Raw genomic sequence first — 27808 nt, 5'->3', positions numbered from 1 at the left:
CAATAGTTGGAGCAGTTGGGCTTGTGGTTCTTATGAAAAGCTTATAAATAGAAAATGGGTTGTGAATTAGGACTTAGGAGAAGAGCCTGGTGCCCTTGGTTTGGCATGGTAGAAAAATAAGATAATGGTGGCATTGACTAAAAATTAGGCGGAAATGCATTTCTGTCTGAGGTTTCCTTGGTTGGAGGTCTCTTCCCTAGATGATATAAATTGCAATGCTCGCTCAAGCTGGAAAATATAAGAGATATGCATTGTTCCGCTTTGCTTTCGGTTGCCACTCTATGTGATACTGCAAATATATGTCCGTATCTATCTTTATTCTATAGAGGGGTACTTCTGTCGGTGAGTGTTTGAAGGCTTCCTAGAGGGAAAAGCCCATCTGTTCTTTATCTGAACTGAACAGTTCATGTGGAAGACCGTGCATTTTTAGAATATACTTTGTGCAAAATCCAGTATAGGAGGATCATTTAGACCAATGCTTCCATTATTTAGCCACGGCAAACCCAATGATAGTTGGAGGGAAGAACTAAGAATCTGGGATAGGATATGTACATGTGTTGTTGGTGAATTTCAAATGAGGGATCTATCCAACATTCATTGTTCAACAACCACTTCACTTGTATTCTTGTTGCTTCAGGAAGACCATTGTTGGTCAGTATGAGAGCCACACTGCTTTCACCCATCCAGGGCTATATCGGGTTGTTCATGTCATTGTGTATTTTACCCAAAGTTCAATATTGTCTCTCATGGGGGCTGATATGGCCCGGAAAGACTTACAGCCGTACACAGTTCAATAGAAAAGATGCTACATGATCCTGAGCAGACTGATAAGTGGATGTGATGTGAGTATTTTCCTGTGGTTCCCAACGAGATCAATATTCAAAGATATAACTGGAAATTTAGAATATGGAGATCAGGATTAGGGTCGCATGTTTATGAGACTGATTGTTCATTTATATTACTGCAGTGGTACAGTACTGACCGATTGGTCAAAGCCCATAATTTTTTCCATGGCAAGGCTGGACCGAGGCAAGAACATGACAGGGTCGGTAGAGTGCTGTGGTAAGAATACTAAACTGAGGGAGCAGGTAAACCTTGACATGGTAGCTGATTATATTGATGTTAAGAAGTCCAAAGACAGGGAACAAATTCAGGAGATTGAGAGGAAGCATGCACTTATGAAGAAATGCAAGTTGGATGGACAATTTCACTGGATAACAGCCCAAACGAATCGAGCACGCAATGGTGAGCTCTATCGCTACATAGCAGACACCAAGGGAGCCTTTGTGCAGGTATAAGGTGCTACTTTGGTTTCTCATCATGTTAAAGATTTTCACAGGAACCATAATTAACTTCACAACCCCCATCCCCTGCCGTCTCTATTTTAGCCTGCTTTTTATGAAGCCTTTGGACTCACTGTAGTGGAGGCTATGACTTGCGGTCTCCCAACATTTGCAGTTGCCACGGTGGTCCTGCAGAGATTATTGGGCATGGTCTATCAGGATTCCATATTTATCCTGACCAGGCTGTTGCACTAATGGCATTTTTCTTTGAAAAGTGCAAGGAGGATCCAAGCTACTGGAAAAAAAAAATCTGATGCTGGGCTTCAACGGATTTATGAAAGGCTGGTATCTCGATCTGTAAATGTCATGAAACCATTTATATTGTGCTTTCTGAGGCTCACTTAGATCTCCTGATACTGTAGGTATACATGGAAGATTTATTCTGAAAGGCTAATGACTTACGCTGGGGCATATAGTTCTTGGAAACATGTTTCCAAACTTGAGAGGCTCAGACTCGAAGATATCTCCAGATGTTCTAAATTCTCAAATTCGTGATTCGGTGAGTGCTTGACCATTTTTAAATAATTATCAAGATAGCGTAATTGGCAATCTGGCTAGTTTACTGTGATCATTTCAAAAGAAACATGGTCACATAGCTGTGGCTCTGGCTCTCCAAATGCAATTTTGGATAGTTTAAAGTTCCCAAAATTCATATTAATCCGACATTGATATCTACTTGTTTTCAAAGTGACGACCAGATGTTATTGACAAAATTCTGTTATGTTTGATCGCTATGTATGGAATTCTGGAATGGTTAGCTCTATGTTCTATTCAAGTGCCATCTCAAACATTTAGAATATCAATAATATTTATTTATTCTTATTTATTAAGGGTTGAATAATATTTTTAGTTTAACCTATATATAATTTATTTGTATTTAGGTTAATTCAAGCACTCATAATAAATAGATTATTGAGAATTCTAGCCTCCTTTTATGTTTAATTTGAATTACTTTAACATGATATCAGAGCTTGATTGACTTGCTAATTTTATGGAACTTGTTGTTCCTATAGAAATCATGTTCACCAACATCAGAGCCACTACTGGTATCAAAATCGTTATCACCATTCACTTCACTCCTTATAGAATGTTGCAGCACGCTCAATGCATTCCTTTGAAGCTTTACTTCACCTCTATTTTTCTAAATATCAGACATGAGTTGTTTGACCTATTAAAAGATGGAGAATGAAGATCAAGTTTTCTGCTTGTTGGTGAAGAATTAATATCTAAACCTTTATTTTGGATTCTTTAACTTCTGCAATTTGGTATTTCTGTTCTGTCTATGCAAATGTTTTGGTATTTTATCTTCTCTTCAGTTTCTGCAATTTGGTATTTGCGTTTGGTTTCTACAAAAAAAAATTTAGTGATATTTTATCTTCCGCTTCTGCATAATCTGGTATTTCGACTTTGCTTCAGCTTCTGCAATTTGGTATTTTTGTTATATCTCTGCAATTGTTTTGGTATTTCTTCTTCTCTTCATTTCTGCAATTTGATATTTGCGTTCAGTTTCTACAAAAAAAATTGGAGTGATATTTTGTCTCCCGCTTCTGCAAAATCTAGTATTTTGACTTTCCTTCAGCTTCTACAATTTAGTATTTCTGTTTTGTCTCTGCAATTGTTTTGATATTTCTTCTTCTCTGCAATTGTTTTAGTATTTCTTCTTCTTTTCAGTTTCTACAATTTGGTATTTGCGTTCAGTTTCTGCAATTTTTTAGGAGTGATATTTTGTCTTCCGCTTCTGCAAAATCTGATATTTCAACTTTCCTTCAGCTTCTGCAATTTGGTATTTATATTTTGTCTCTGCAATTGTTTTAGTATTTCGTCTTCTCTTCGATTTCTGTAATTTTTTTTGGAGTGATATTGTCTTCCGCTTCTACAAAATCTGGTATTTCGACTTTCCTTCAGCTTCTGCTATGGCATCTACTACCAAAAAGATTGTTTGGTTACGTTGGTTACTTGCTGATATGAAAGTTTTCTTTTCTCATCCTACTCCTATGTATTGTGACAACCATAGTTCTATTCAGATTACTCACAACTCGGTTTTTCATGAGCAAACTAAGCACATTAAAATCAATTGTTATCTTACTCGTCATCATCTCAAGCATAACACCATTACTTTGCCTTTTGTTTCTTTTTCCTTGCAGATTGTAGATTTCTTTACCAAGACGCATTCCATCTCTCGTTTTTGTTTTTTAGTCGGCAAACTCTCGATACTTGTAGTTGTCACATCGTGAGTTTGAATGTAGATATTAAATAATATTTATCTAGTCTTATTTATTAAGGTTAGAACAGTATTTTCAGTTTAAACTATATATAATTTTTTTATATTTAGATTAGCTCAAACACTCATAATAAACATATTATTGAAAATTCTAACTTATATAAGTTACTTTAACAATGTCCACGCTCCATTTCCGTCTCAGGTGAAACTGTACATCTGTCGATCGAGGACCAAAATTCAGCTATTGTTTCTCGAGGACCTGCGTAGCCCATGAACCAGACGTAGCACTGTTACCCGTTAATAACGGTCCGTGTAGATGGCATGTACAAAGTTCTATCGCGTACAAAGATATATGCAGCTATCTTATGTCAGTTAATGCCTCAAGAAAACTAGTCTATCCGAGCTGTTGTGAACGAATTGATTCTCGGAGAGTTCCTTGCACTCTGGCCAGTGCTAGGAGGTATGCTTTCCAGCAATTCCTCTAAATCGCTCGAACTTCCTTGAAGGAGGCACTGCTAGATCACCTGGGTCTCTCAAAATAAAATGTAACAAGCCCAATGTACCATTTGCAACTATTCGGTATGAAGGCCCAATTTTTGCAGTTTTATCTGTTGTTAAATGGACAACGAATAGGATTGACATGTTAACTTATCTTTGGATAAGGATTCACGAACCCCTCTTGGGAGATACATGTGTTATGTCTTGTCTGAAACAACAAAAGTATCGATTACTTTTGGTTAGCAGTCCAGTCACCAGTACATTGCCACGTGCTATGCCGTGGGTTAAACTGATTTTTTTAAAATGTAAAAAAAAAAAATATTAAGTGAAAAATTAGATAATATTTGTAATATTGCGTAATATTATTTTTTATTTTATTTTATTTTATTTAATCAATTTTATACATGTATATTTCTCTTATTGCTTGATTAAATAAAAATTTTATTTTAATAAACAAAATCATTAAATATAATCAGGTTAAAGGCTTGCGTTGTAAGGTCAAATATCTTGATCTATATTTTTTTCTCGATTTTTATTTATTATTTATGATTTTATTTATTTATTAATGTACATAATTCTATATTTATTTGATCACGTATATGTATAAGCTTTTAAATTTACTCTTCAAATTCTTTTATATAAAAAACATGTCGAAAAAGCATGTATATATAATTTAAAAAAAACAAAAAAAAAACCCGATAGATCACGTGTCAAACAGCTAATACAATGTAATGTATAATATGTTGATGGATTCATGTTCTAATAGGTTTGCCTTGTGGATCTAAGGTAGCTTCTAAAACATTTTGACTGCCCTCGTGCTTGCAAGCCGTTAGGGTCTCCAAGATTACCACTGAGATGATTTGGCTCAGCTGGAAAGAGTAGATGAGGTGGGCAGTTTGCTCCTCTGGTTGGTGCCCTACTTTACATGGCCAACTCAATGGTCTTGTGGTGAATTTACAAGAATCATGCATCGAGAAATCACGGCTTAATCAGTCGCCTCAAAGAAGCTAAGAACAGCAGTAATCTTGAACGTCCTTGAAGAGCGGAAGAATGTGTTCTGGTCCCTTTAATTCCTTCTCCCGCACAGGCGATGAGGATGTGGTGGTCCTACTACCACTGTAACCAGATCAAGGACTGCCCCATGGCCAGAGGCCTCTAAGGAAAAATAAACGTTAACAAGTCTCTTATGGCATGGCAGAGATACTCCTGACACCCATCTGACGAGTCTGCAGCACTTGCAAAAGTGTTTTTGACCACAAGAAGCCCTGCCCCCAAACACTACCACGTGCCCCTGCAAACTTTCTTGCTTGCTCTCTTATCCTCTCGAGGGTCACATCGACGGCAAAGGTTATTCAACATCATCCACAGACGCATGTTAAAAAAATAGCATCGTCTCAATGCAACCGCCGATAAATAAATAGAAGTCCAACATGACCGCTATTAGTAATAACAGCTTTTACAAAAATCACGTTTTTTTATTTAATTAATATTTATAAAAAAATAAATTTTATAAAGATTTAACAATTACTAAATAAAATTTAAAATTTAATAATAATAAAAAATGAGTCATTAGAAACACATCATAGCTATATTTTTAACATATTTCACTATTAAAAAAATCTTAATAAGACGATTCTAACCTCCACCTTAAAAGATCATCAAATGTAATCATAATTTGTTAGGGGTTTTATTTAAGGTTAATAACAACCTCATTTGATGTTCTTTTAATATACAATTAAAATTATTCTATCAAGATCTTTTTAATAATATCAAGTATGTTGAAAACATAATATATATAATGACTCTTTTTTTTTTCTTATCCCACTGACACATTATCTTATGTACTTAGCCATTGTATCTTGATAAAAATTTTAGTTGATTTTTATTTACATTAATTAAATTTAAAAAAAAAAGATGTTTTGAAACATCAAAACATGGTGGCGTGTAGAAAAACATATGATAAGATGTAATTGCTATTTCAAATAACCATTATGTATAAAAATAATATTTTAAAATACTTTTATATTCAAACTATATTATTTTATAAATATTTATTTCAACTTAATTTTTCAAAAGAAAAAAGTCGTAATTTCTTTGGTTTTCCTCTCCAGCTTTTTTGCGTGTTAGTTGTTAGTTTCAAGGACAAGACATTTTTAATACTGTTTGTTAGTGGTCCAACTACAACCCCTTTGTGTTGTCATCTCATTTCCCCCCCCCCCCACTTTAATCCAGTTCATTCTTTTGCCGAAGTCTTGAGCCATGGACACAGAAAAAAAAGCTCAGGAGACAGGGAGAGTTATAGTAGTAAGGTTCTCGCAAGTTAAACACTAGTGGACATAATGCAAGTTCCAAAACGGACTCGCATAACTAAAAAAAAAAAAAAAGCCCAACGGCTATCCTATTAGGGCCACCATATTCGGCCTTTACATACACAAACGCCGCTGTGGGCACGGCAATGGCACTCGCACCATAGGTTGAAGCTGCTATAGTGACAAGTATTAATAAACTAAACAACACAAGGTAATCCATGCTTGTTGACCAATGTGCTTCAAGGTTTGGGGCTCGAGCCTTGGGTCTCTTGACCCCTTTAACCACTTGCACATCTAGAGATGTATTTGAGGACGCATAAAAACAACCCACTAAAAACGAGAAACAGAGTCACCTAGCCTATCAAGTTGGAGATGCTGCTAGGGCTTAGAGCTGGCCAAATGAGTGAGCAAGATAAGCCAGTGCCCCTACTAGGGGCGCGTTCATGTAAGTAGCAGGCTCGGATTGCTCATAGTCTGATCTTTTATCTGGGAATCTATCGTGTTCGTCTGGCCCTCCAACTATTGCACCCACAAGAATGTTCGGGTTGGGGGATTGAGAATTCATTACACTGAAACCCGAGGAGCATTGGATCTTTGCTGGGTGTGCAGCCATCGACGGTAGAGATGAGCCCCTGTGGTGAATCCTCTGTGGATACCTTGGACCATACCCCACCATGTAGGACATTTTCAATGGGTTGTCTCCTAGCAGATAGTCCACCTGATGACAATTTTATAGATAAATAAGCACCTTAATAAGAGATCAAGATACCTTTGAGGATGATTTTATTTCATGTACCTGTTTCTTTGCAATATTTCTTAGCCTCTTCGGAGTGACAGCGGTCACACCACAGTTTACAATCTTGCGAGCATAGGTTAAGTACTTGGCATACGATAAGAGCAAGAATGAAGTGGAAGTCACATACTGCATGTTGCTGTCATTCATTTTGAACAGCAGACCACCTATTTATGAAGCAAGGAAAAAACCAAAACTAGCCGTTTAGGAAAATGGCACCGCGATTGGGGAGATGGGAATTAGTGACAGGACAGTGGGGACTTGACCTGGAGTATATTGGGCTGAAGAGAAAGGGGCCCCTTGTATGAGAGAGCAGATAAAATTATCTGCATGATCTTTGTAGTCATGGAGGGATTGCACTTTTTGAACAAGAAATGCCTGAGATTCAAGGACAATGTCGATCATTTTAATTGATTGATGATCATAAATACAATATTTGACAAACAAAGAACTGGAAGCAAGAATAGGAACCTTGGAAAGAAGAATCCTTGCTCCAACATGCTTGTTATCCCAACCAAAGGTATTGTCAAATTGTGCAGCTCCAAGAGTCTGCCCATTAACTTGAATGTAATTGAGATAAGTTGGGTTCTTGGTCGCCTTATGCAGCCAAGCAGCACCCCACAACAGCTCATCCTGCCATTTTTGGATACCCAGGAGGAGAATAAGTTTTATGAACCCCTCTTTAAAAGAATAGGACTTGTAAGTTGTAATGAAGGACTCAAAAGCACGAACTTCACCTCATATCCAGAGTAGGAGCAATAGAAAGGGCAAACATATTTCTTCAACCCATTGCTGTAGGCTCCTCGGTACTTATCTGCAAATTGGAACACCTAGACAAGACAACAAGTTATATCCAAATTTCGTGAACAATCAACTTTTTTTTTTTACTGAGATTTTAACAATTTAGCTCTAATTGGAGATATTTACCCTGATAGCTCTTCTGACCAAAAGCTTGGCATAAGTGGGGTCACACCTTTTAAACACCAAAGAAGCAGCTGCAAGAGCAGCCGCAGTTTCAGCAGCAACTTCAGAACCAGGGGAATTCTTGTCTACCTTGTAAACACTCCTTGGAGTATCCATATCTTCTGGTCTCTCCCAACAAGCATGGTCCTTATTAGCATCACCAACCTGAAAATCAAACCGCAAACATCTCATTTTGATTTCTGCTGCTATTTTTCACTAATCAAGTGTGCATATGCCTATTCATGGTATCTCCCAACAATGTGCATAGAACTGACGAATGCAGAGAAATTCAAGACTGCAAACCTGAACATAGATGGTGTCTGGATGGGCTGTAGCTTTGAGGAGGTAATCAGTTGCCCAACGAATGGCTTCTCTAGCGTTCTGCAGCTCACCTTTCATCAACCCACCAAACTCTAATACACTCCATGAAAGCATGGTAGTAGTGAAAGCCATAGGGAACCCAAACTTCACATTGTCTCCTGCATCATAGTACCCTCCCACCAAATCCACCTGCATTGTAATTTCGACAACAAAAATGAGCGAGACTCGAAGAAATTTGAAGGAAAAAGGAAAGCTGAGGAGAAAAGGAGTCATCTTGGTACACATACATGCATGGCTGAGCCATCTGTTAGGCCAGAGTCTCTCCTCCATGTGATCCTCTGGCTAGAAGGGAGCTTGCCTGACCTTTGGCCTTCAAAGAAGAGGATTGATTTCGTCAGGGCATCTCTGTAGTTGTGACTGGCAAGGCGAGGGTGGCGGCGGTGGTGAAGTGGGTTGTTGTGATGGACAGGAAAGCCATGGCATACAAGAAAAGTAGCGAAACAAGAGAAGAGGACTAGAAGTGTGAAAGAGGAAACAGAGAAAGCCATTTTGGTCAGCCCAACCTATACCAGCCAGCTAACCAACCAGCAAGCCGCAGTGAAGAGCAGAGGCCTTCCTTTCTCTATACTTATAAAGAAAAAGCTGCTCCTTTGTATTACCATTTACCCTCCTGCTTGGTAAGTGGTTACCATAATAATTAAGCCCATGTCCTTTAACAACTTCGAGGCCTCGGTTGATCCTTCTTTTTTAAAAAACTTGTTTAATAATGGAAATTGGGATGTTCGTGCTTCGTGCATTTTTCAGTTTGACATTAGGAGCCGTTTGATAATGGGATTTATTTTTTATATATATGCTAGGGAATGTAGTCTCTCCAAGAACATGGCACACCGGTGGGAATGCAATTCCCCTTATTTTGTAAGGAAAAAATAATATTCCCTTGAGGGATGAAACTGGATTTTTATAAATCTTACATACCGTAAAATTCTCAAGTATACAGCTACCACAAAACTTCTCATATTTCTTAGAATTAGAGAATCCATTTCAAATCAAATATAATAATATTGTGTAACCTTCCATGACAATGTGAATCTTACGATCCTTGTACCAAGCTTCCCCTAGCTTGAAGCTATGTGTGCAAGGGCGGAGGTATTTAAAGGGCGGAGATGTGCTGTAAATTTAGGTGGAAACAAAAATCATAAAAATCCACAGTCATTAAAGAAGCATGTTTTTAAGAACAAAAACTAGGAAATAAAATATCCATTAAGTTTGGTTTTAACAGACCAAAATGCAAATGGAGTTCTATCATATTTTTGTCATCACTAAATTATTTTTAACAAAAATTTCAATTATCTTGCATGGTAAACTAAAAAAAAAGACAACTTAATTTTTGAGTTTTTTCCCATACTTAAAAAAAATAATTTAAATTAAATGTTGAAGTATGAAATTGAAAAAATAAACATAAACTTAAAAATATAAACTCAGACGAATCTTCTAAATCTAGGTTGATGTCTTAAATTCTCAACTCATTAATTCTAGATTCAAACTCAACCAAGAACCCATATCAATATTAAAGTAAGAAATCAAATATATATATATATATATATATATATATATATATATATATATATCAATTTTAAAAACTTGTCAAGGTTTAAAAACATAACAATAAAAAATGGAGGATAAAATCGCAAAAAAAATCAAATAAAATAAATAGTAATAAAAAAATTAAGAATCAAATCTAATAAATTAAAAAATTAAAAGGATATGAAATTGAAAAAAAAAATTTAATTCTATAAAATAATTCACATAAAAAAATATAAATTGTATTTAGCTCTACTTTAGAACCTAAAGACAACTTTAAATCATTTAAAGTTGATATTATTTCCAAGCTTGCTGAGAAATTTTATCATGAAGATTTCAATGAATAAGAGACGTATTATTTGAGATCTCGGCTAGAGTATTATTAGATTGATGTGATTTATCATAAGAGCTTTTAGAATATGTCTATCATTTCTTAATTATGTCAAGGATTAACTGAAACAAATAAGTCACAACACTATCATTTGATTGACAAGTTGATTTATCTTGTTTTGACTTTGCCTGCACTGCTACTATAAAGTGGGTATTTTTAGCTATGAAACATGTTAAAACTGTGCTTCGCAATAAAATAAAAGAGTAGTTCTTAACGGATTCTATGATGATTTACATTGAACGAGAGTTTGTTAAAGATATTGGTTTGGATTCGTTCATAAATTAATTCTATTTTACAAAACATCAAAAGATGCAACTTTGATAATATATTTTATTTTTAATTTTAATTTTATGTACTTATTTTAACTTATTTATATTTTATGTTATGTATTTGAATTAAAATTTTATTGTTAACTTGATAAATATATATATATATATATATATATATATATATATATATATATATATATATATATATATATAAGTTAATGATTAAAAAATAATTTACATGTATTTGTATTGTAGCCAAAACAGAAAAAACTTCTCCCTCCGCCCTTGGCCATGTGATGTCAATTCAAGGTTCCCCTTACCCTAAAGATACGGACATCTACGGCCATTAATCGCAAAACAATGACAGTCACGTGAAAATCTTAATCACGTTATGGCTTAGTTAACGATTTTGGTAGGGCAGGAGTACATGGCTATATGCCCGGGAACTAGTTCAGAGTTACTTCTTTGGTCCTTTGAGAGGGATGCAATAGGGGATCGCGCGGGCTATGCCTTGAACACGATGCCTACCTACTGGGCTATGAGTCAAATTCGTGAAATGGACTTATCTTGAGCAGCCATGCTTTCATCTCGTAATTGGAGATTTATTCGATGCTAGAGGTGAAAAATAATTACTACTCCATTTCAACAATCTGCATTGTTTGACATAAGAAAAGTATTTAGAGATAACTAGTGTTTGCTTAGATGTCGAGCCACAAGAAGGCAATTATAATGTACTTAAAGCAGCCACTGCAGTTGCTTTTAAGCGATATGGGACAACCCATCCTGATTTGTTGTGCATATATCTGTTTACAAGCATAATGATGTAATAATGCTTATTCAGGTGATGAGGATTCAAATTCCAGTATATTTAGAAATGGAGTTCTTTTTTTACAATAGATAATCATATGTTCATGATAAGCGATGGTAGAAAATCTAAAACCTGCAAAATAGTCTTTTTAGTAGGATATAGCTGTATAGGGATTCTTAGATAATAAAGTCAATAACTTTTTGAATCATAATAAATAAGAGAATGAATAATAAATTCCAAAACAAGAATGTTTGTTCTTATTTTAGTATGATAAATGCTCTAAAATTGAAAAGTATTAGTATATATAAAATAAAAATTATAAACTTTTTATATAAGTGGTTCAGGGGGTATTTATAGCTCCTGAACTTCATTATTTTGTTGAAGTGAAAGGGTTGAAGAGTCATTTTCTCCTAATAGAATTAATAAGGAACAAATATATCTTCCATAACATTAATGAGATGAAAACATGGTAGGTCATTAGAAGATTTTTTATGCACATATGAGTGTAGAAAAACAAGTATCCCCATACTTTTAGCTCTTTGTGATTGGCACAATACCGAGCCCACGGTCAAAGGGCATGACAGCGAACCAAACCATTGCCTACCTGGGCTTCGTATGTAGTCAAGCCCAGAGACGTAGGGTCTGGCAACACACTAGTCTCATTTCCAATTGGGCTTGGCACATAGCTAAGCACTAGTTTGATGGGTCGGAAAGGTCATTAGACTCATGCCAAATAGGGTTTGGTACGACCAAGCCTCGGGATAAACGGGTCTAGCAACTTGCTAGACATATGTCCAATTAGGCTCAGCTCGCAGCTAAGCCTAAGAACATTAAGTCTAACACTTGGGTTTAGCATAGTGCCAAGTTCAATGATGTTGACCCTGGAAGCTTTCTAGACCCGCACCTCATTAAGCTCAGCACGCATCCAAGCTCAAGGATGCCGGATCTAGCAGCTCGTTAGACTTATGTCCACATGGGTCCGGCTCGCAGCCCAGTAAAAGGCATTTGTCTTGGAAACGAGTTAGATCCATGTTATTTGGCCCTGATATTTTATTAAGCTTGGAAATATTAGGTATAGACACAAGCTCCACCCACCTATCAATAAATTATCACATTGCCCTTGGACCTTAGGATTTGGATTTAAAATTTATTTTCTATAATGCAAAAAAAAGAAAGAAGAAAGAAGCGATCCATCAATATAGAATGGAGTTTCAGTACCATCTCAGTTGTCTATTCTGAATTTTTTTTATCACTATTTTTTTTTATGTTTTAAATTCCTTGAATTTGGTACCATGGATTGGTATATATTGTCTGGTGTAAAAAAAAAAAGGGAACTCTTTGTTTACTGCATTTCATTTTGCAAATCTTATTTTCATGTGTTCATTAGAACTGAATATATATGATATCCTAAGATTGTTTGCGAATTATCTATATTGCTTTTAATAAATTATAACCTAACTGATAACTGAAATTACTACTTTTCCTTCTGTTAAAAAAATCCAAATTCAAACAGTTCATCTGCAACAACAAGAAAACTACTTCCATTAATTTTGTTCTTAATACAATTTGTTTTGATCGACCGTTTTTGATAATCCAATAATTAAAGTGTTGTTGAGAATTGTTAGTTTATGCTCCCAAGAACGGACATTTACATTAAGTTAGTTCAGTCGTGTCTCCTTCATTTAATCACCCTAAGGAGCACAAAAGTAGACAAGAAAACATGGGAGTAAGTTAAATTAGTACAACTACAATTACCAGGAGTGCTAAGCTTAATTGTGATGACATCTTCTTTTCCAGCGATTCTTTTCAATGATTGGATGATGTGTGCTGCATATGCGGTCCAGCACCATTGTTGAGGCTGTGTGCTCCACACCCCTTTCTTGATGTCGAGTGAACATGTAAAGGGCCCAAGACATGTTGGATGAAAAGGAAGAGATTTGTGAAGGATATGCATACAAAGCTTCAAGAGAATTAATGAAAAACAACGGAGAAAAAGATGGCCAGGGAGACACGTGGTCCTCTGAATTATTGAAATAGATACATTATTATTTTTTAAGTAATTTTTATTTGGAAATGGATTAAAATTTATTTTTAATACAGATTATTCAAGAACATTAAAATCGTTGCTTGTTTGGATAGAGGAGATTGAAGGAAATGAAAATCTGCACGTCAGGGATGGGAACTTCTACTGACAAAGCGATGGCCCAGATTTGACTAGTGTGGCTCGACATTTGGATTAACTTTATCATGCCATCATGTGCTTCTCTGCCATCTTCTCACATGCAAAAGCATGCAGTGTTTCTCTGTAAAAAAGAGAAGATTGGGCTTTCAAAAAGCTGACACCATATTTCTTATTGGCTGAGAACTTGAAAGTAGGGTTAGAACTGGGAACATGGTGGTCCAGTCCTGCAACAGGTGGATCATAATGGCCTTGGTTTTTAATTTTAAAATATTAATATATCTAAAAATATGACAATATTTTCGACACAATGGACTTACTTCCTCGCATCTCCGTGGATGATTGGAATCTTATTGACTACGGTGATCATATGTTCGACGATAGCTGAAATGAAATTCCAGTACAATCAATTATTTATCATACCTTTCAATTTTCTATACCTGTGAAGGAGCAAATGATTTAGACAGGTGGATGCGCCACGGCTTCCATGATACGTGTTTTTTTCTTTTATGTATATATATATATAAAAAAAAACATGTAAAATGAGCTGTCACCAACATTCCGTTATGGGATTCAAATCTGAACACAGTAGTTTTACAAACAATTAATTTTTTTTTAAAAAAAAAGTTTAATTAATGATTGACCTTAAATCGCAGAATCTAAGACCTTCCGTAAAATTTTAAATCTTAAATGTTTCGTTAAGAAAAAATAATATCAAAGTAATGTTAATTTCTAACCAATAAACCACACTTAAAAAAAACCAAAAGAATTATTATTATTTTTTTCAATTTTCATCTCTCGTTTTCAATCTCTTATAAATAAAAAAATTTAATATTTTTTATGAAGTTAAGCACCAACTTGATACTAGACTTGTTTTTTTAAAAAATTGATAACCACATAAAAAAAATTAAAACAAATCAAATCTATTCAATTATTTCCATTGGAGAACACTGACAAAAGTAAAACAACGAATTACGAATTAGAATTAGAGAGTTTGTAAACAAAGTTCTCTAAAAAATAGATAAGAGAGCAAGACGAGGAAGCAATAATTTACATGTTTTTGACAAGAGAAAAATAATGAAAGAGCTTTTTATAAGGCCAAGAGTCTTTCTCTCTTTTTAATACATTTGAAATTGTCTATATATATATATATATATATATATATGTTTTTAAAAGAAAAAACTCTTAATAAATCATATTAATTTAATATCTAACAGTATTGACAGAAGCCTCCAAGAGCTTTCGATATTTGGATGACGACCATATTGGGGGAAATGCAGCAGGTGTTTTTGAGGAGAGCAGAATTAAGACAAGGATTGAAATAGGTAAGACAATGAGCGAAGGTTTAGTTCTTCCTCTGGAAGGATACGAGGTGTCAAATGTTGAAAGAAAGAACGTTAATCTCAGATTGGAAGGGAAAAGGGTTAGAGGAGAGTGTTTTAAGGGGGTGGAATAAAGGGTCCTCTCTGTTTCTGGGCTTAACATGGACAGCTTGAAAAGGGAGTTTATTGCGTTTGGGCCTGGAAGTGCTGGAGCAAAAGAAAAGAGGAGCCCTGATTTTGATCTGACAGGGAGTAAAAGCTAAGAGCCGAAACTAATTGTCTTTCTTTTATTCTATGATCAATTATTTTCATCGAGGAAACCCTGCTGCAAAGCGGTATTCAAAGAGAGCAAAGGGCAAAATGAAACGAACTGAAACCTTCCAGGACCTGGGAAACGAAGGGTATTTGGCATCAATAGTAGCTCTTCGTAGCAGTATTTTGAATGCTTCACCCATCGTCATTGAACTGGGTAATCCCAGACAACAATACGATTAAGCGCTCTGGGGGGTTAATTGGGCAAATGGAGAGTCTAGCTAGCCAATCTGCAGCCTGATTTGCATCTCTTGTAGCTTGACAAATCTCCACATTTTCGTAACGCTCGGGCAAAACACAGATATCCCTTTCCCTTGGCTCGAATTGAGCTAAATATTTGGCTATTTGTTACTTATAATTCTAACAATCCAACCATTTTCAATTTACGTACAGAAGCAACGCGTGATACATGAACATTAAGGCTAAAGTTGTTCAAGGAGTTTTAAATTCCTCTTATGAGGTGCTGGGTGGGAAGGGAGCCGAGATTGATGCCTGCATGGACCACATAAGCTAATCGAAACCACCACAGAATATTTGAACGGAGCTATGTATTCATTGCTTCCGAGCGATTATTGTTGTGTTGCTCTTTGCCAAAAGAGGTCAAGGGGCCTTAACCGTATATATAATGAATACTTGCATTCACACATACACGAGCCTCAGGAAGCTTAAACTTGGCAAAGCCTTTCAAAAGGCAAGTGCATCCAGTGGCGAAGCTAGGATATGAAACTTTAGGAGGGAAAATTAAATTTATTCCTATTAATAATATATTTCTCTATTTTTCGAGTTTGGAATAAGAAAAAAAAATGTAAATAAATGTGATATTGATTAGAATTAGTATATGATAGTTTTCTAATGACTAATAAAAGCTTTAACAAGCTTTAAAAACTCCTTAAAAACCCAAAAACTTCAAGTTTAAGCTCAACTTCAATGGATCTAGTCTTGAAAAGAGCTCAATCTTCGTGATACCAACTCTCATGGCCCAACCTTAGGGAATAACTCAATATTATAAGTTCCGGTCTAGGAGATTAGTCTAATGCTCATGGGCTCAACTTAGAGAAAGAGCTCAACTTTCATAGGCCATGCTACATTTTAGATCATACCCTTCCTATATCTTTAGGTATATAAAAATTCTTTAAGAGCCTACTATATTTTCATTGACATTAACATTGTGTAAAGAATAGTACATAAAAGTTCTCTAAAGACCCACTATATTTTCATCAACATTAATGTTATGTAAAAAATAATGTATAAAAATTTTTCAATGACTACTTACCATATTTCTATCTCATTAATATATGTTAGGGATACTTTTCCTTGATAAAACTATTAGGAAAAAATTACACTTTAGTTTCTTCTCTCTCTCTCTCTATATATATATAACTCATGAGCTATAGATACATTATGAATCCTTCAAACTCCTAGTTCACAATCTTCATTCTTTGTTGCATATTTATTTTTAGAGTCTATTTCTAAAATATCATTGTCTTTTTTATATATATAAAAAATACCTACTTAAGCATTGGAGAGTCCTAAATCAACAAAAAAAAAAACTTTTTACAGGTACCGGTTGCCTTAACTTACTAGGCACCAACCACTTTGACTAGAGAGAATGAATCAGATTACTAAAATCAAAAGATTAACTGATTATTTAACATATAAATCTTGTTCTTAAATTACTTTGATTTTTTGAGACATCATCATTAAATTTCCATCTCCTTTAGTACTTTTATTAAACAATAATATTTATAAATTTAATAGAAATTATAATTTATATGCAAAATATAGTTTTTATGATAAAATTAGGTAGATTTATATGCTAGATCGCCTGATGAACGGTTTACTAGGAGTAGAAAATCTCAAGTTGCACTTTAGTCCCTATTTATTTTTGTGTTTTAAAAGCGTTTTTGAAAAAAATTAAAATTTTTTTTATTTTTTTATTTCAAATTAATATGTTTTTGGTGTTTTTAGATCATTTTGATGCGCTGATATCAAAAATAATTTTTAAAAAATAAAAAAAAACATTATTTTTATATATTTCTGAATGAAAAATATTTTAAAAAACAATCAGCAATTATATTTCCAAACAAACTATAAAAATTATAAGTAATTAGCACGTACTAGTAAATAAGCATTGTACGTATTACAATCATTAGATAAGTTTTCATTGAATCTTTAAGCGCGTTTAATGTAATTACAATGTGGTTTAATCGTTTAAACAGGTACCCTGATGGAGCAATTAGCTAGCTTTATGGTTTTCTTTTTATTCCTTTTTTTTTCAGAAAAGATGGCATCGGATATACGTAATCTCCATGAAAATAATCTCAAATTCCTGAATTACTGTTTTGATTCTGCTCAACCTCAAGATAATTCTTGGGGATTTTTGGCCACAGGTATTAGAATCATGAAAAGGACCTAACTGCTACATATAGTCGTGTTTTCCAAACTCACTCCAGCATCGGGCGGCTCTGGGGCTCTTGTGCCTTGTTTCATCTTACGACTTTTATATCTGGAAAAAGAAAAATTATGTTTTCCACAAGTCATCGAAGTCGGTGGTTTTATAAGCTTAAACTAACGGGGAAATGACTTGGAACCATGTAGTGGAACACCGCCAGCCTGTCGGGCTCTATATATTTCAAAACTCCATGCATCCATATCAACCAAGTAAATGTAATGGCCAAACAGTATATTTGAATTCAAACGTCGAAGAGTCAGCTACAACTCGATCTTTGACATTCCTAATTTGATTAGGCAGCATATCTCCATTACATTTCAACAGCTATTTTTCTAAGTCAATAATATCACACCATATTATCGTGTTCTCAACCAATCATTCAAGTGTTTGGATTTAACTGTTTTTTTTATAAAAGTATGTCATAGCATGATCGATCCAAGTAACTGTGAAGCCCTGTTATTCTATTTCTAGTTTCAATATAGAATAACGAAGATATATACTCCTAGCCATTCTTGAAATTCATTTAATAAAAATCCCATTATCGTTAAATCTTTCTCTTCTTTGATCATCGATCCTGATATGGAAATGTTCTTGCTCGATCGCTGGAAGCATTATCATGGATAAATGTTCCCCACCAGCCATGTAGTTTAACGACAAGTGGAGACGTTGGAGAGTTGACAAATTGTTTAGCGAAGCTTCATTTCTTTTGGAGCACATGTTGGTGATTCAATTCCCAAGGTTTTACATCAAACCAACTTGTTATTTATAACACTCTAGATTTCTGCGGGAATTTGTCGAGTAAGGTTTAGTCATCGCGGAGATACACACACACACACACACACACTTGCGCGCACGAGAGTAGTTAAATGAAGAAACCTTCACGCGTTTGCACGGTTTTCCCGTCAGTCAAATACTTTTTTTTTAAAGGAAAAATAATCCAGATTAGCATTAGGATATACCCAATTTGTGTCGCTGCATTAAATGAGATTGCATGGATCTAATCCATGTTTGTGTACAGAATTTTATATATATTTATGACCTCTTCCTCTAATTTAAAAAAACTAACTTGTTTATGAAGTGATCATGAGTTTATCTTATACACAGCAAGCGGTTCAGAAATAGCTATTTGAAGTGGATTTTTTTTCATGCTTATTATCGTATTCATCCAAGGTTTAGAGCTTAGCTAATTATTTGCTGATCAGTCATGGGAAACAGGAGCCTAACCATAATATTCAGCTCTGAAATCAATCTGTGAGAGGATTGTTTGTGTTTGAGGAGATGCATGCGCATGAGTCTTTGCGTTTACTTTGAGTCTGCGCGTACGAGGGCTTTATGCACAAGGATGAACACTATTTCCAATCCAAAAGCCTAGACTATTGGATCATGGATCTTTCTCATATATAGTTTAATTATAAAAAATTAATAATATTAGGGAAGTGATATATATGTCTTTAATAATAATATTAGTATAATTAAGAGCTTGAATTAAGGCTCATCAACCTCTATCACACGGCTCAATCAACACAATTAATGACTTATATATACCATGAAGAGTTCCAAGTATATATTGTTTTTATTTTTTTAAATCACACGAAACATACCTATTTTAAAGTGATTATCAATTTAAGTCAATAAAATATCAAGTAATGGATATTCTTCAAATACCAGAGACATTTCCGATCAACGCTCATGGAACCAGGGTAATCATCTTCCATAAAAAAAAGATTATTTGAGGTTTTTTTCCAAGACACCTACTGATTAAAGCTAAAAAAATTAAGATGTTGTCTGATTCCTTTAGAAGTTCTTAGTTTGTCCTAAGATGAGAATTCTTTTTGATATTCACCCACGGCTGACATACATGCTGATGTAATGAAACAGTTAAAGACAAGTTCCGATCCTTTACTGTTTTTGTTAACTAATTATTTTTTCAAATATTTTTATATAAAAATATATAAAATAATATTTTTTATTTTTAAAAATTTATTTTTAATATCCGTAATCTAAAAATCTAAAAATTAATTAATTTTAATTAAAAAAATTAAATTTTTTTAAAATACTTTAAAAACAAAAAAAATAAACAGACATCTCTATACTCTCAATTCGTCAAACAACTAACCAATCCTCATCATCCTTGTATTTATTTACGGATGTGGGGTTCAAAGGAATTGTCAGGTTTGGTCATATTGGTTACGTCCAATGGCCGTGATGAATCTGGCAAATCTAGTCTTAAATCTATGCTCTTAACCAACCCTGTCTGGCTCCACCGTTGACCGGACAAGGTAGAATAAATTGGATATGTGTATTAGGTTAATTTGTGTGAATTTTGACGAAAAGAAACGATATGTTTTCTCATATTTAAAGTTGTTTCTATTTAACTCGAAAGTCATCGCTCACCTTTTATTTTATTTTTAACTTTTATTGTGGTTGTGTTTGGTGTTGAAATAATAGATGTTTTTCAATGTATTTTTGACTTAAAAATATAAAAAAATAATATTTTTTATTTTTTAAAATTTATTTTTAACAACATAAAATCAAAATAATATAAAAAGTTTTAAAATTTTATAAATATATAATCTACCACAAAAATAAACAGCTTGTTACTAGCTAGTCTCATATTTGGCTAATGCCCCCATCTGTTTCGTGTAGATGTGACTTCTATTACACTTTTATTACTCCAGATTATTATAGACTTTATGGGACTTCATTTTTTCTCAAATCAAACTGCTGCTGCATCTAGTCGCTTACCATATGCAAGGCAGGCAGCTTTATTATCACAACCATGAAACGAACCAAACCAATGATTTTGACTTCATGAGAGATCAATTCTTTGACATTTTACCACCTCTTTTTTTTTCTTCTTCTTTTTGTAGTTGCTACCCTCCCTAGAATGATATTGCTTAGACTTTTGAGTTCTTGCCAGTATGTCTTGGGCGCCCATTCTACTGGTAACTTGTTACTTACTTTAAACAAGATTATAATTAGAGTTTAATGTCTCCCACCAACTAAGAAAAATTATATCCAATTGATTAAACGAAGAAAGTGAGATAGACTTACCAGCGGCAGGTAGCCGACTAGTTGACAACCGTTGAAGAATGACAAGCACCGAATTGCAAGGAGAATTATGAATAGACTACGTTCAATCAGAATATATATATACTCGTATACTAACCTGCATAGATAACAACTTGGATTTTATGTTTACATGCCTGAGACGTGACAGGAGACCAACGCGTTTTTTCAGAAAGTCGTGCAAGTTGATTTCATAAATATTACTGATCATTATGTTATAATATTTGAATCATAAGCCACTTAATTTGCAATCCTCTATAAATAAAGCTTTCCTATTTACACAAATTCTTCAAACTTAGCTAGCTAGCTGTAACTCTCCTTCGTCCAAAAAATGATGCCTTCTAAGCTCATCTCTCTGGTAGCGTTGGCTGTTGTTTTTCTTCCCTTCCTTGCCTCTCCATCTTTAGCAGATGTACCAAGTAGTGATCCTGTCAGCCCTGGAACCCTTTGCAAGGACACCCCAGACCCTTCCTTTTGCAAATCTGTTCTCCCTGTCCAATCTACCAATGTCTATGACTCTGCCCGACTTTGCGTCGGAAAGTCCCTATCACAATCCCGTAAATTTTTGAACCTAGTTAATGGATATCTCTCACGCCGCTCCACTTTGTCCGTCGCTGCAATTCGGGCTCTTGAGGATTGTCAGTTTCTAGCTAATCTAAACATAGAGTTTTTGTTGAGCTCCTTTCAAACTGTCAATGCTACTAGTAAAACCTTGCCTTCTTTGCAAGCTGATAATGTGCAAACTTTGCTAAGTGCCGTTTTAACGAACCAGCAAACCTGTTTAGATGGCCTGCAGGCCACATCTTCTGCTTCGAGTGTAAGTAACGGTCTCTCAGTCCCTTTTTCTAATGACACAAAACTTTATAGTGTTTCTCTAGCTTTTTTCACCAAAGGTTGGGTTCCTAAAAAGAAGAGGGGGAGCACATGGCAGCCTAAAAGCAAGCAGTTTGCATTCAGACATGGACGATTGCCAATGAAAATGTCTGCCAGGACCCGTGCAATTTACGAGTCAGTGAGCACAAGAAAACTTCTCCAGACAGTGAATAACGATATAGAGGTCAGTGATATAGTGACGGTGAGTCAGGACGGACAAGGAAATTTCACAACCATCAATGAAGCTGTCGCTGCAGCTCCAAATAATACCGACGGCAGTAATGGCTACTTCATGATTTATGTCACTGCAGGCATTTATGAAGAGTATGTGTCTATTGCAAAGAACAAGAAATATTTGATGATGGTTGGAGATGGTATAAATCAAACGGTGATTACTGGGAATCGTAGTGTTGTTGATGGGTGGACTACTTTCAATTCTGCGACATTTGGTAAGAACTTGAACCTTCAACGTGGTATTAGACTACATCCTAGCTAATTTTATAATATTTCATGACCAAATAATTAAATGGGCTTAATCTAGCTAATTAATCAAATTCGTGATCCTTGTTGCAGTTGTGGTGGCACCCAACTTTGTTGCAGTGAACATCACATTCCGTAACACAGCTGGGGCAGTCAAGCATCAGGCTGTAGCTGTTCGAAGTGGAGCTGATTTGTCCGCATTTTATGGTTGCAGTTTTGAAGGGTACCAGGATACCTTATACACCCATTCTCTGAGACAATTCTACAGGGAGTGTGATATCTATGGTACTGTTGATTTTATATTTGGCAATGCTGCTGTTGTCTTACAAAACTGTAACTTGTATCCACGGCTGCCTATGAGTGGTCAATTCAATGCCATCACTGCCCAAGGTAGAACAGATCCGAACCAAAACACTGGCACATCTATACATAATTGTAATATTAAAGCTGCTGACGATTTGGCTTCAAGCAATGCAACGGTACAAACATATCTTGGGAGGCCATGGAAGCAGTATTCAAGAACTGTTTATATGCAAAGTTTCATGGATGGACTGATAAATCCTGCTGGTTGGCAAATATGGAGTGGAGATTTCGCACTAAACACATCATATTATGCAGAATACAACAACACCGGACCGGGTTCTGACACTACAAACAGGGTAACATGGCCTGGTTTCCACGTTATTAACGCTACTGATGCTGTTAATTTCACCGTGTCTAGCTTCTTGCTGGGGAATGATTGGCTACCTCAAACAGCCGTTCCCTTCTCTAGTGGCCTGATATGAGAAACTTCTACATAAATTGGTGCTTGTTCTTTCATTTTTTTTTTCGCAACTGTTTATTCAGTCTGTAATAAGGCAAGGCAATATCCTGGAAAGCGAAAGAATGGTATTGGCAGCTGTCAATGTAATTGTTTTATGGATTCATTAAAAATAATGTAGCAAATTCTTTTTAGTTAAAATATTGTCCTAATTGATGTGCATTGAAAGATTAAGAGAGCTGGCAAATTTATTTTAAATATTAGCATATCAACAAATCTAAAAGTATAAAAAAATTAATTTTCTCAATCGATAACTTCCATCTATTTTAAGGCTTCCAGTCCATATATATTTCTATCCAATTATATTTTTTTTTTTACAAAAATATCATTTTATAGGAAATTTAATGTTTTCTATAAAGTATCCTAGAAAAATATTTAATTGAGAAATCAAAATAATTTAATAATAAAATTTATACAAAAAATAGTTTCAAGGAAAAATACTTCACAAGAACGGTTTCATGCCTCATGAACATCATTGAAAACAAATCGCCATTTTCTTAATTCTTTCAATCACTGCGCGCAAAACTGATTTTGTAAATTTCTCTCTTCCCTCGAAGGAAAATCTTATTTTTAAAACCTAGAATATTTGTAATAAGATTTTCTTTAATCTTAAAGAACACGACAACCGCCACAATCCACTTCTCTGCCAGTTGCCGCCCGCAAACCAATAACCACCGAACCACCACCAAATCATTTAAACATAAAACTTTTAAGACCAAGCTGTTGATGGATTTGTGTTCGAATTCAGACCCCTGTTCAAGAGCAGTATTAGCGCGGTTAGCGACAATAGATTCCTTTGTCGAAGACATAAAAAAAATTAAATGAGATAAAAGAATGATTAATGTACTTGAATATTACAAGAAATTCCCAAAGAGGTTGTTCATCAATATTAGTATAATGAAGTTTGTTGAGAATATCATGGTGGATGGTGTTGAGTTGATACTATATGTGTGGCAAGCGCTACAATCTGGGCAAATCCTTCTTCTTCTTTCTCTCTCTTTTTTTTTTTTATTGTAAGGGAAGCCGAGGTTATGCAAGCATTTTTTTTTTAAAAGAAACCACCTAGACTAGGGTTAAATGACATGACCCAAGCTAATAGACTCGTATAATTACAATAATATAAATAAAAAAATAATATCAAGTTAGAAAAACCGATCCAAATCCATTTAGGTTAGAATAATAATAAAATGAGATACCAAGCGCTAGATATTTTTTGAAGTATTTTTTATTTAAAAATATATTAAAATAATATATTTTTTTACTTTTTAAAAATTATTTTTGATATCAGCGCATCAAAATGATATGAAAACACTAAAAAATATTAATTTAAAGTAAAAAAAATAAAAAAAATTCAATTTTTTTCAAAAACGTTTTTAAAACGCAAAAACAAACAGGGTTTTATAAAACTCAGTTAAAAAAATATATAAAAACTATAATACCTTATATAATAGAGGTAATAATATTAAGTTTAAGTTAAAAATATAATTTATATAATTTTTTAAAAGAATTAAAAAATTAAAAAAATTTAGATTTAAAACTTATATAAACTTATAATATCTTATATTTAATAATAAAATAAAAATAATAAAATTTAAATTCATCGATCAATATAAAAAAAAACATCTTAAATTAAAAGTTATCGTATGAGATTTTATCCAAGTTTAGATCTCAACTCGGTAGGCAACATTGGCTTTTCAAGTTGGTATTCTTCAACAGCTTTATGGTGACAATCGATTATCTTCAACAGCTTTATGCAAGCTTTGTATTTGATTGGAGTAAAATTTTTTATTACACCGATATTTCACTCTTTTCTTTTTCTCCTTTCCCTTTTTAATTTATTGATTTCATTTCATTATATCCATTAAATATTATAGTTATTATGCTTGATTTGGGATCTTATTGGCTAAGAACTCAGATCATTGGATAATTATGTCATCTCCAAAACAATACTGTTTTTTTTCAAATCATCATCTTGGGTAAAATTAAAAAAAAAATGATTAAAATTGCCTCTACAATCATCTATATATATATATGGTTAAGTCACTTGTTGAGTTTCCAGAGCTGGTTTAGCAGAATTAATATCTACCCTTTCAAAACCCAATCCCAATCCAAGATAAGGTTCTGAATGCGACGGTCATTAGTCCGGCCAGTTTGATAGCTATGAAAAAACCAAAAACAAAACCAATCAAGCACGTTAGAAAAACAAAAAAAAAAATATGGAGAAGATCGAGCACACAACAGTTGCCACAAATCGCATAAACATGCACATAGCATCAATAGGAAGAGGCCCAGTAATCTTGTTCCTGCACGGTTTCCCTGAACTATGGTATTTGTGGCGGCACCAACTCCTCTCTTTCCTTCTCCGGTTGCCGATGCATAGCTCCCGATCATCGTGGCTATGGAGACACCGATGCTCGCACATCAGTACGTGAGTACACCGGGTTCCACAAAGTGGGCGACTTTGGAACCCGTTTGACAACGCGTTAGCGTTTGCGTTTCTTTAAAAACGCATAAAATGACCGTTTGGTTACATATTACTAAACAATCAAAACATATGGATCCCACCATATTTATGCGGCACGATCACGATTTGTTGGAAGCAGTAAAAGATTGCTTTTTTACAAGTTTCTACCTGTGAAACATACACTGTCACACACTGTTCCTGAATGAATGCACTGTTCACGTGAACAGTGCAATTCACTTGCACTGTTCACGTGAACAGTTTTTTTTTTTTCAGTGTATTAATTTTTTTAACATTTTTTTTTTAAAAAAAACTAATTTAGAGTAAATTAAATTTATGATGTGAACAATATTTTTTTCCCGAAAAACTAATATAGAGTGCATTAAATTCACTCGCACTGTAATATCAATTTTATATCTGATAATATTTTATCTAATTTTATTACACGCTCACAAATTTATAAAAAACTGTAGTTCTTATCAGCTGAATTTTGTACGTAATGGAATTATAAATAGTTTAATGGAATAATAAAAAATATTTTATATCAAGTATTATTTATTTCATGATATAATAAGAGTAGTTAATTCTACAATATTTAAATTTAAAACCATCATTATCAATATATATTTTTTAAAATTATTTTATAACCTCAATTTAAAAAGCATTCTTAACCAAACACATTAAACTGTTTTTTCTTCAACCTTAATTTCAACCACAGTTTTAACCATACATCTATTTTTTCAAACCAATCTTAACTAAAAATACTTTTTATAAAATAATTTTTTTCAAATCACAACCACAACAGTATCATAATACCAAACACACTCTTGATCGGACTTCTTAACTCGCTGGGGATCGATTTGGTGTTTTTGGTTGGTCATGACTGGGGGGCCATGATTGCTTCGTATTTTTGCACGATGAGACCTGACAGCGTGAAGGCTTTGGTCACCACAAGCGTCCCGTTCTTGCACGATTACTATCTCTGCAGATTTCAGGTACTTTTGCTAATCTTTAATTATTAGCCATCTGCTTACTTCTTTTCTTTTTGGAGTAATGACGTAGATCCGGATTATTACAAAGAATAGACACGTAATAAATATCTCTAAAATTGAATAAAATTACAAGGAGTTTGTTGATGCTTTACCTTTCTAACATTTTTTTTTTTTCAAAATAGCACGTGTCAACTTTTTGTTCCCCTATGAGTAACAGTTTTCTAAACACTGCAGTTTACAAGTGCAGTTTTTTCGATGTTAATTTCATGAGACGAGAGATAAAAGAAAAGGATGGAAATAAAAATAAGATTATGAATGCATAACAAAGTTTCAATAACAACAAAAAGATGATATCTATGAGATTAATTCAATGATATTAAAAAAATCATCCAAGATAACTAATATGGTCACACGCTTTACTTAAAAACATGTAATTCACCTGTTGTTTTGGACAGTGTTTGTAGTCTATTTTAGTCACCGTTAATGATTTCTTTTTATTAGATTAATCTCATCAAGATTTTTTTGATTGTGTTGGAAGCGTTACTATTGGAACTTCATTATGCTTTTGAGATCTCATTATTTTTTTTCCTATCTTTTCTCTCATGAAATTAACATGTTACACTTTCCTAAATGTGGTAATTTAAAATAGTTAGAAACTGGTATGGCTACATGCTTTACTTGAAAACACATGATCCACTTGCTGTTTTGGGCCGTGCTTATTGTCTATTTTAGTTATTATTTATATTTTTTTATTAGATTTATTTTATCAAGATTTTTTTTATTGTATTCGAAGTGTTATCATTTAAACTACAATGCGTCTTCGGGATCTCATTATATCTTTTTTTCCCTATCTCTTCTCTCATGAAATTAACATATTACACTTCTTAAATGTGGTAATTTAAAATACTTAGGAACTGTAATTTTTACTAAATTGTGCTATATTTTTTAAAAAAATCTATTGGCATTAGTTTTCCAAAAAATACTTTTGGAACCATGTTAAAAAAGTTCAAGTTTATCATTATACAAAAGAAAATTATGTTTCATTGTATAAATGACAATTTTGTAGATATTTTTAATTTTTGTATTGTAGCCTACTTTTTAAAATATAAACTCTTAATCTCTTAACCTTTCACCAATTCAGTTTGATCATAAATTTTATTTTTTATATATTTTTAGTTTATAGTTTGAGAAATAAAAAAGAAAATGGCTGGATTCTTGTGGTAGAAAGATAAAGTATCAGTTAACACTGATTTCAGCCATAAAAAATATTGATTTTACTGTTAACGAGTTTCATTTTTTATTTAATAAAAGAAGTTTCATTTAGAAGTTTTTTAGCTCTCTTGTTGCCTGA

At 33.9% G+C, this 27808-nt stretch overlaps 2 protein-coding genes and 1 pseudogene across 2 annotated transcripts; 2 read left to right on the top strand and 1 right to left on the bottom strand.

Annotated features, from left to right (window-relative positions):
• The first annotated feature begins 54 nt into the window (after positions 1-54).
• On the top strand, positions 55-1846 carry LOC133682974 (sucrose synthase 2-like; annotated as a pseudogene).
• A 4512-nt stretch (positions 1847-6358) lies between these two features.
• Positions 6359-9104, bottom strand: LOC133681623 (endoglucanase 17-like). Its single transcript, XM_062104715.1, has 8 exons — positions 8736-9104; positions 8431-8637; positions 8092-8292; positions 7902-7994; positions 7636-7797; positions 7431-7542; positions 7168-7331; positions 6359-7089 (listed from the first exon to the last, which is right to left on the bottom strand). The coding sequence occupies exons 1-8, from the start codon at positions 8994-8996 to the stop codon at positions 6757-6759; spliced, it is 1533 nt and encodes a 510-aa protein (XP_061960699.1). The 5' UTR covers positions 8997-9104; the 3' UTR covers positions 6359-6756.
• A 12004-nt stretch (positions 9105-21108) lies between these two features.
• Positions 21109-23145, top strand: LOC133681702 (probable pectinesterase/pectinesterase inhibitor 20). Its single transcript, XM_062104810.1, has 2 exons — positions 21109-22153; positions 22278-23145. The coding sequence occupies exons 1-2, from the start codon at positions 21163-21165 to the stop codon at positions 22967-22969; spliced, it is 1683 nt and encodes a 560-aa protein (XP_061960794.1). The 5' UTR covers positions 21109-21162; the 3' UTR covers positions 22970-23145.
• The last annotated feature ends 4663 nt before the right edge of the window (positions 23146-27808 follow it).

This window comes from Populus nigra, chromosome 2, assembly GCF_951802175.1.
Source record: "Populus nigra chromosome 2, ddPopNigr1.1, whole genome shotgun sequence".
NCBI classification, from domain to species: Eukaryota; Viridiplantae; Streptophyta; class Magnoliopsida; order Malpighiales; family Salicaceae; genus Populus; species Populus nigra.
The sequence above is the reverse complement of the archived record's forward strand: the minus strand, read 5'-3'. Positions and strand labels throughout refer to the sequence as shown.

Excerpts from the sequence above, each read along its gene's own strand:
- LOC133681623 (XM_062104715.1), bottom strand. The coding sequence starts at position 8,996 with ATGGCTTTCTCTGTTTCCTCTTTCACACTTCTAGTCCTCTTCTCTTGT. Across the intron at positions 7,995-8,091 it reads TGGTCAGAAGAGCTATCAGG|GTGTTCCAATTTGCAGATAA; the intron begins GTAAATATCTCC and ends TGTCTTGTCTAG. Across the intron at positions 7,332-7,430 it reads TTCAGCCCAATATACTCCAG|GTGGTCTGCTGTTCAAAATG; the intron begins GTCAAGTCCCCA and ends CTTCATAAATAG.
- LOC133681702 (XM_062104810.1), top strand. The coding sequence starts at position 21,163 with ATGATGCCTTCTAAGCTCATCTCTCTGGTAGCGTTGGCTGTTGTTTTT. Across the intron at positions 22,154-22,277 it reads TTTCAATTCTGCGACATTTG|TTGTGGTGGCACCCAACTTT; the intron begins GTAAGAACTTGA and ends TCCTTGTTGCAG.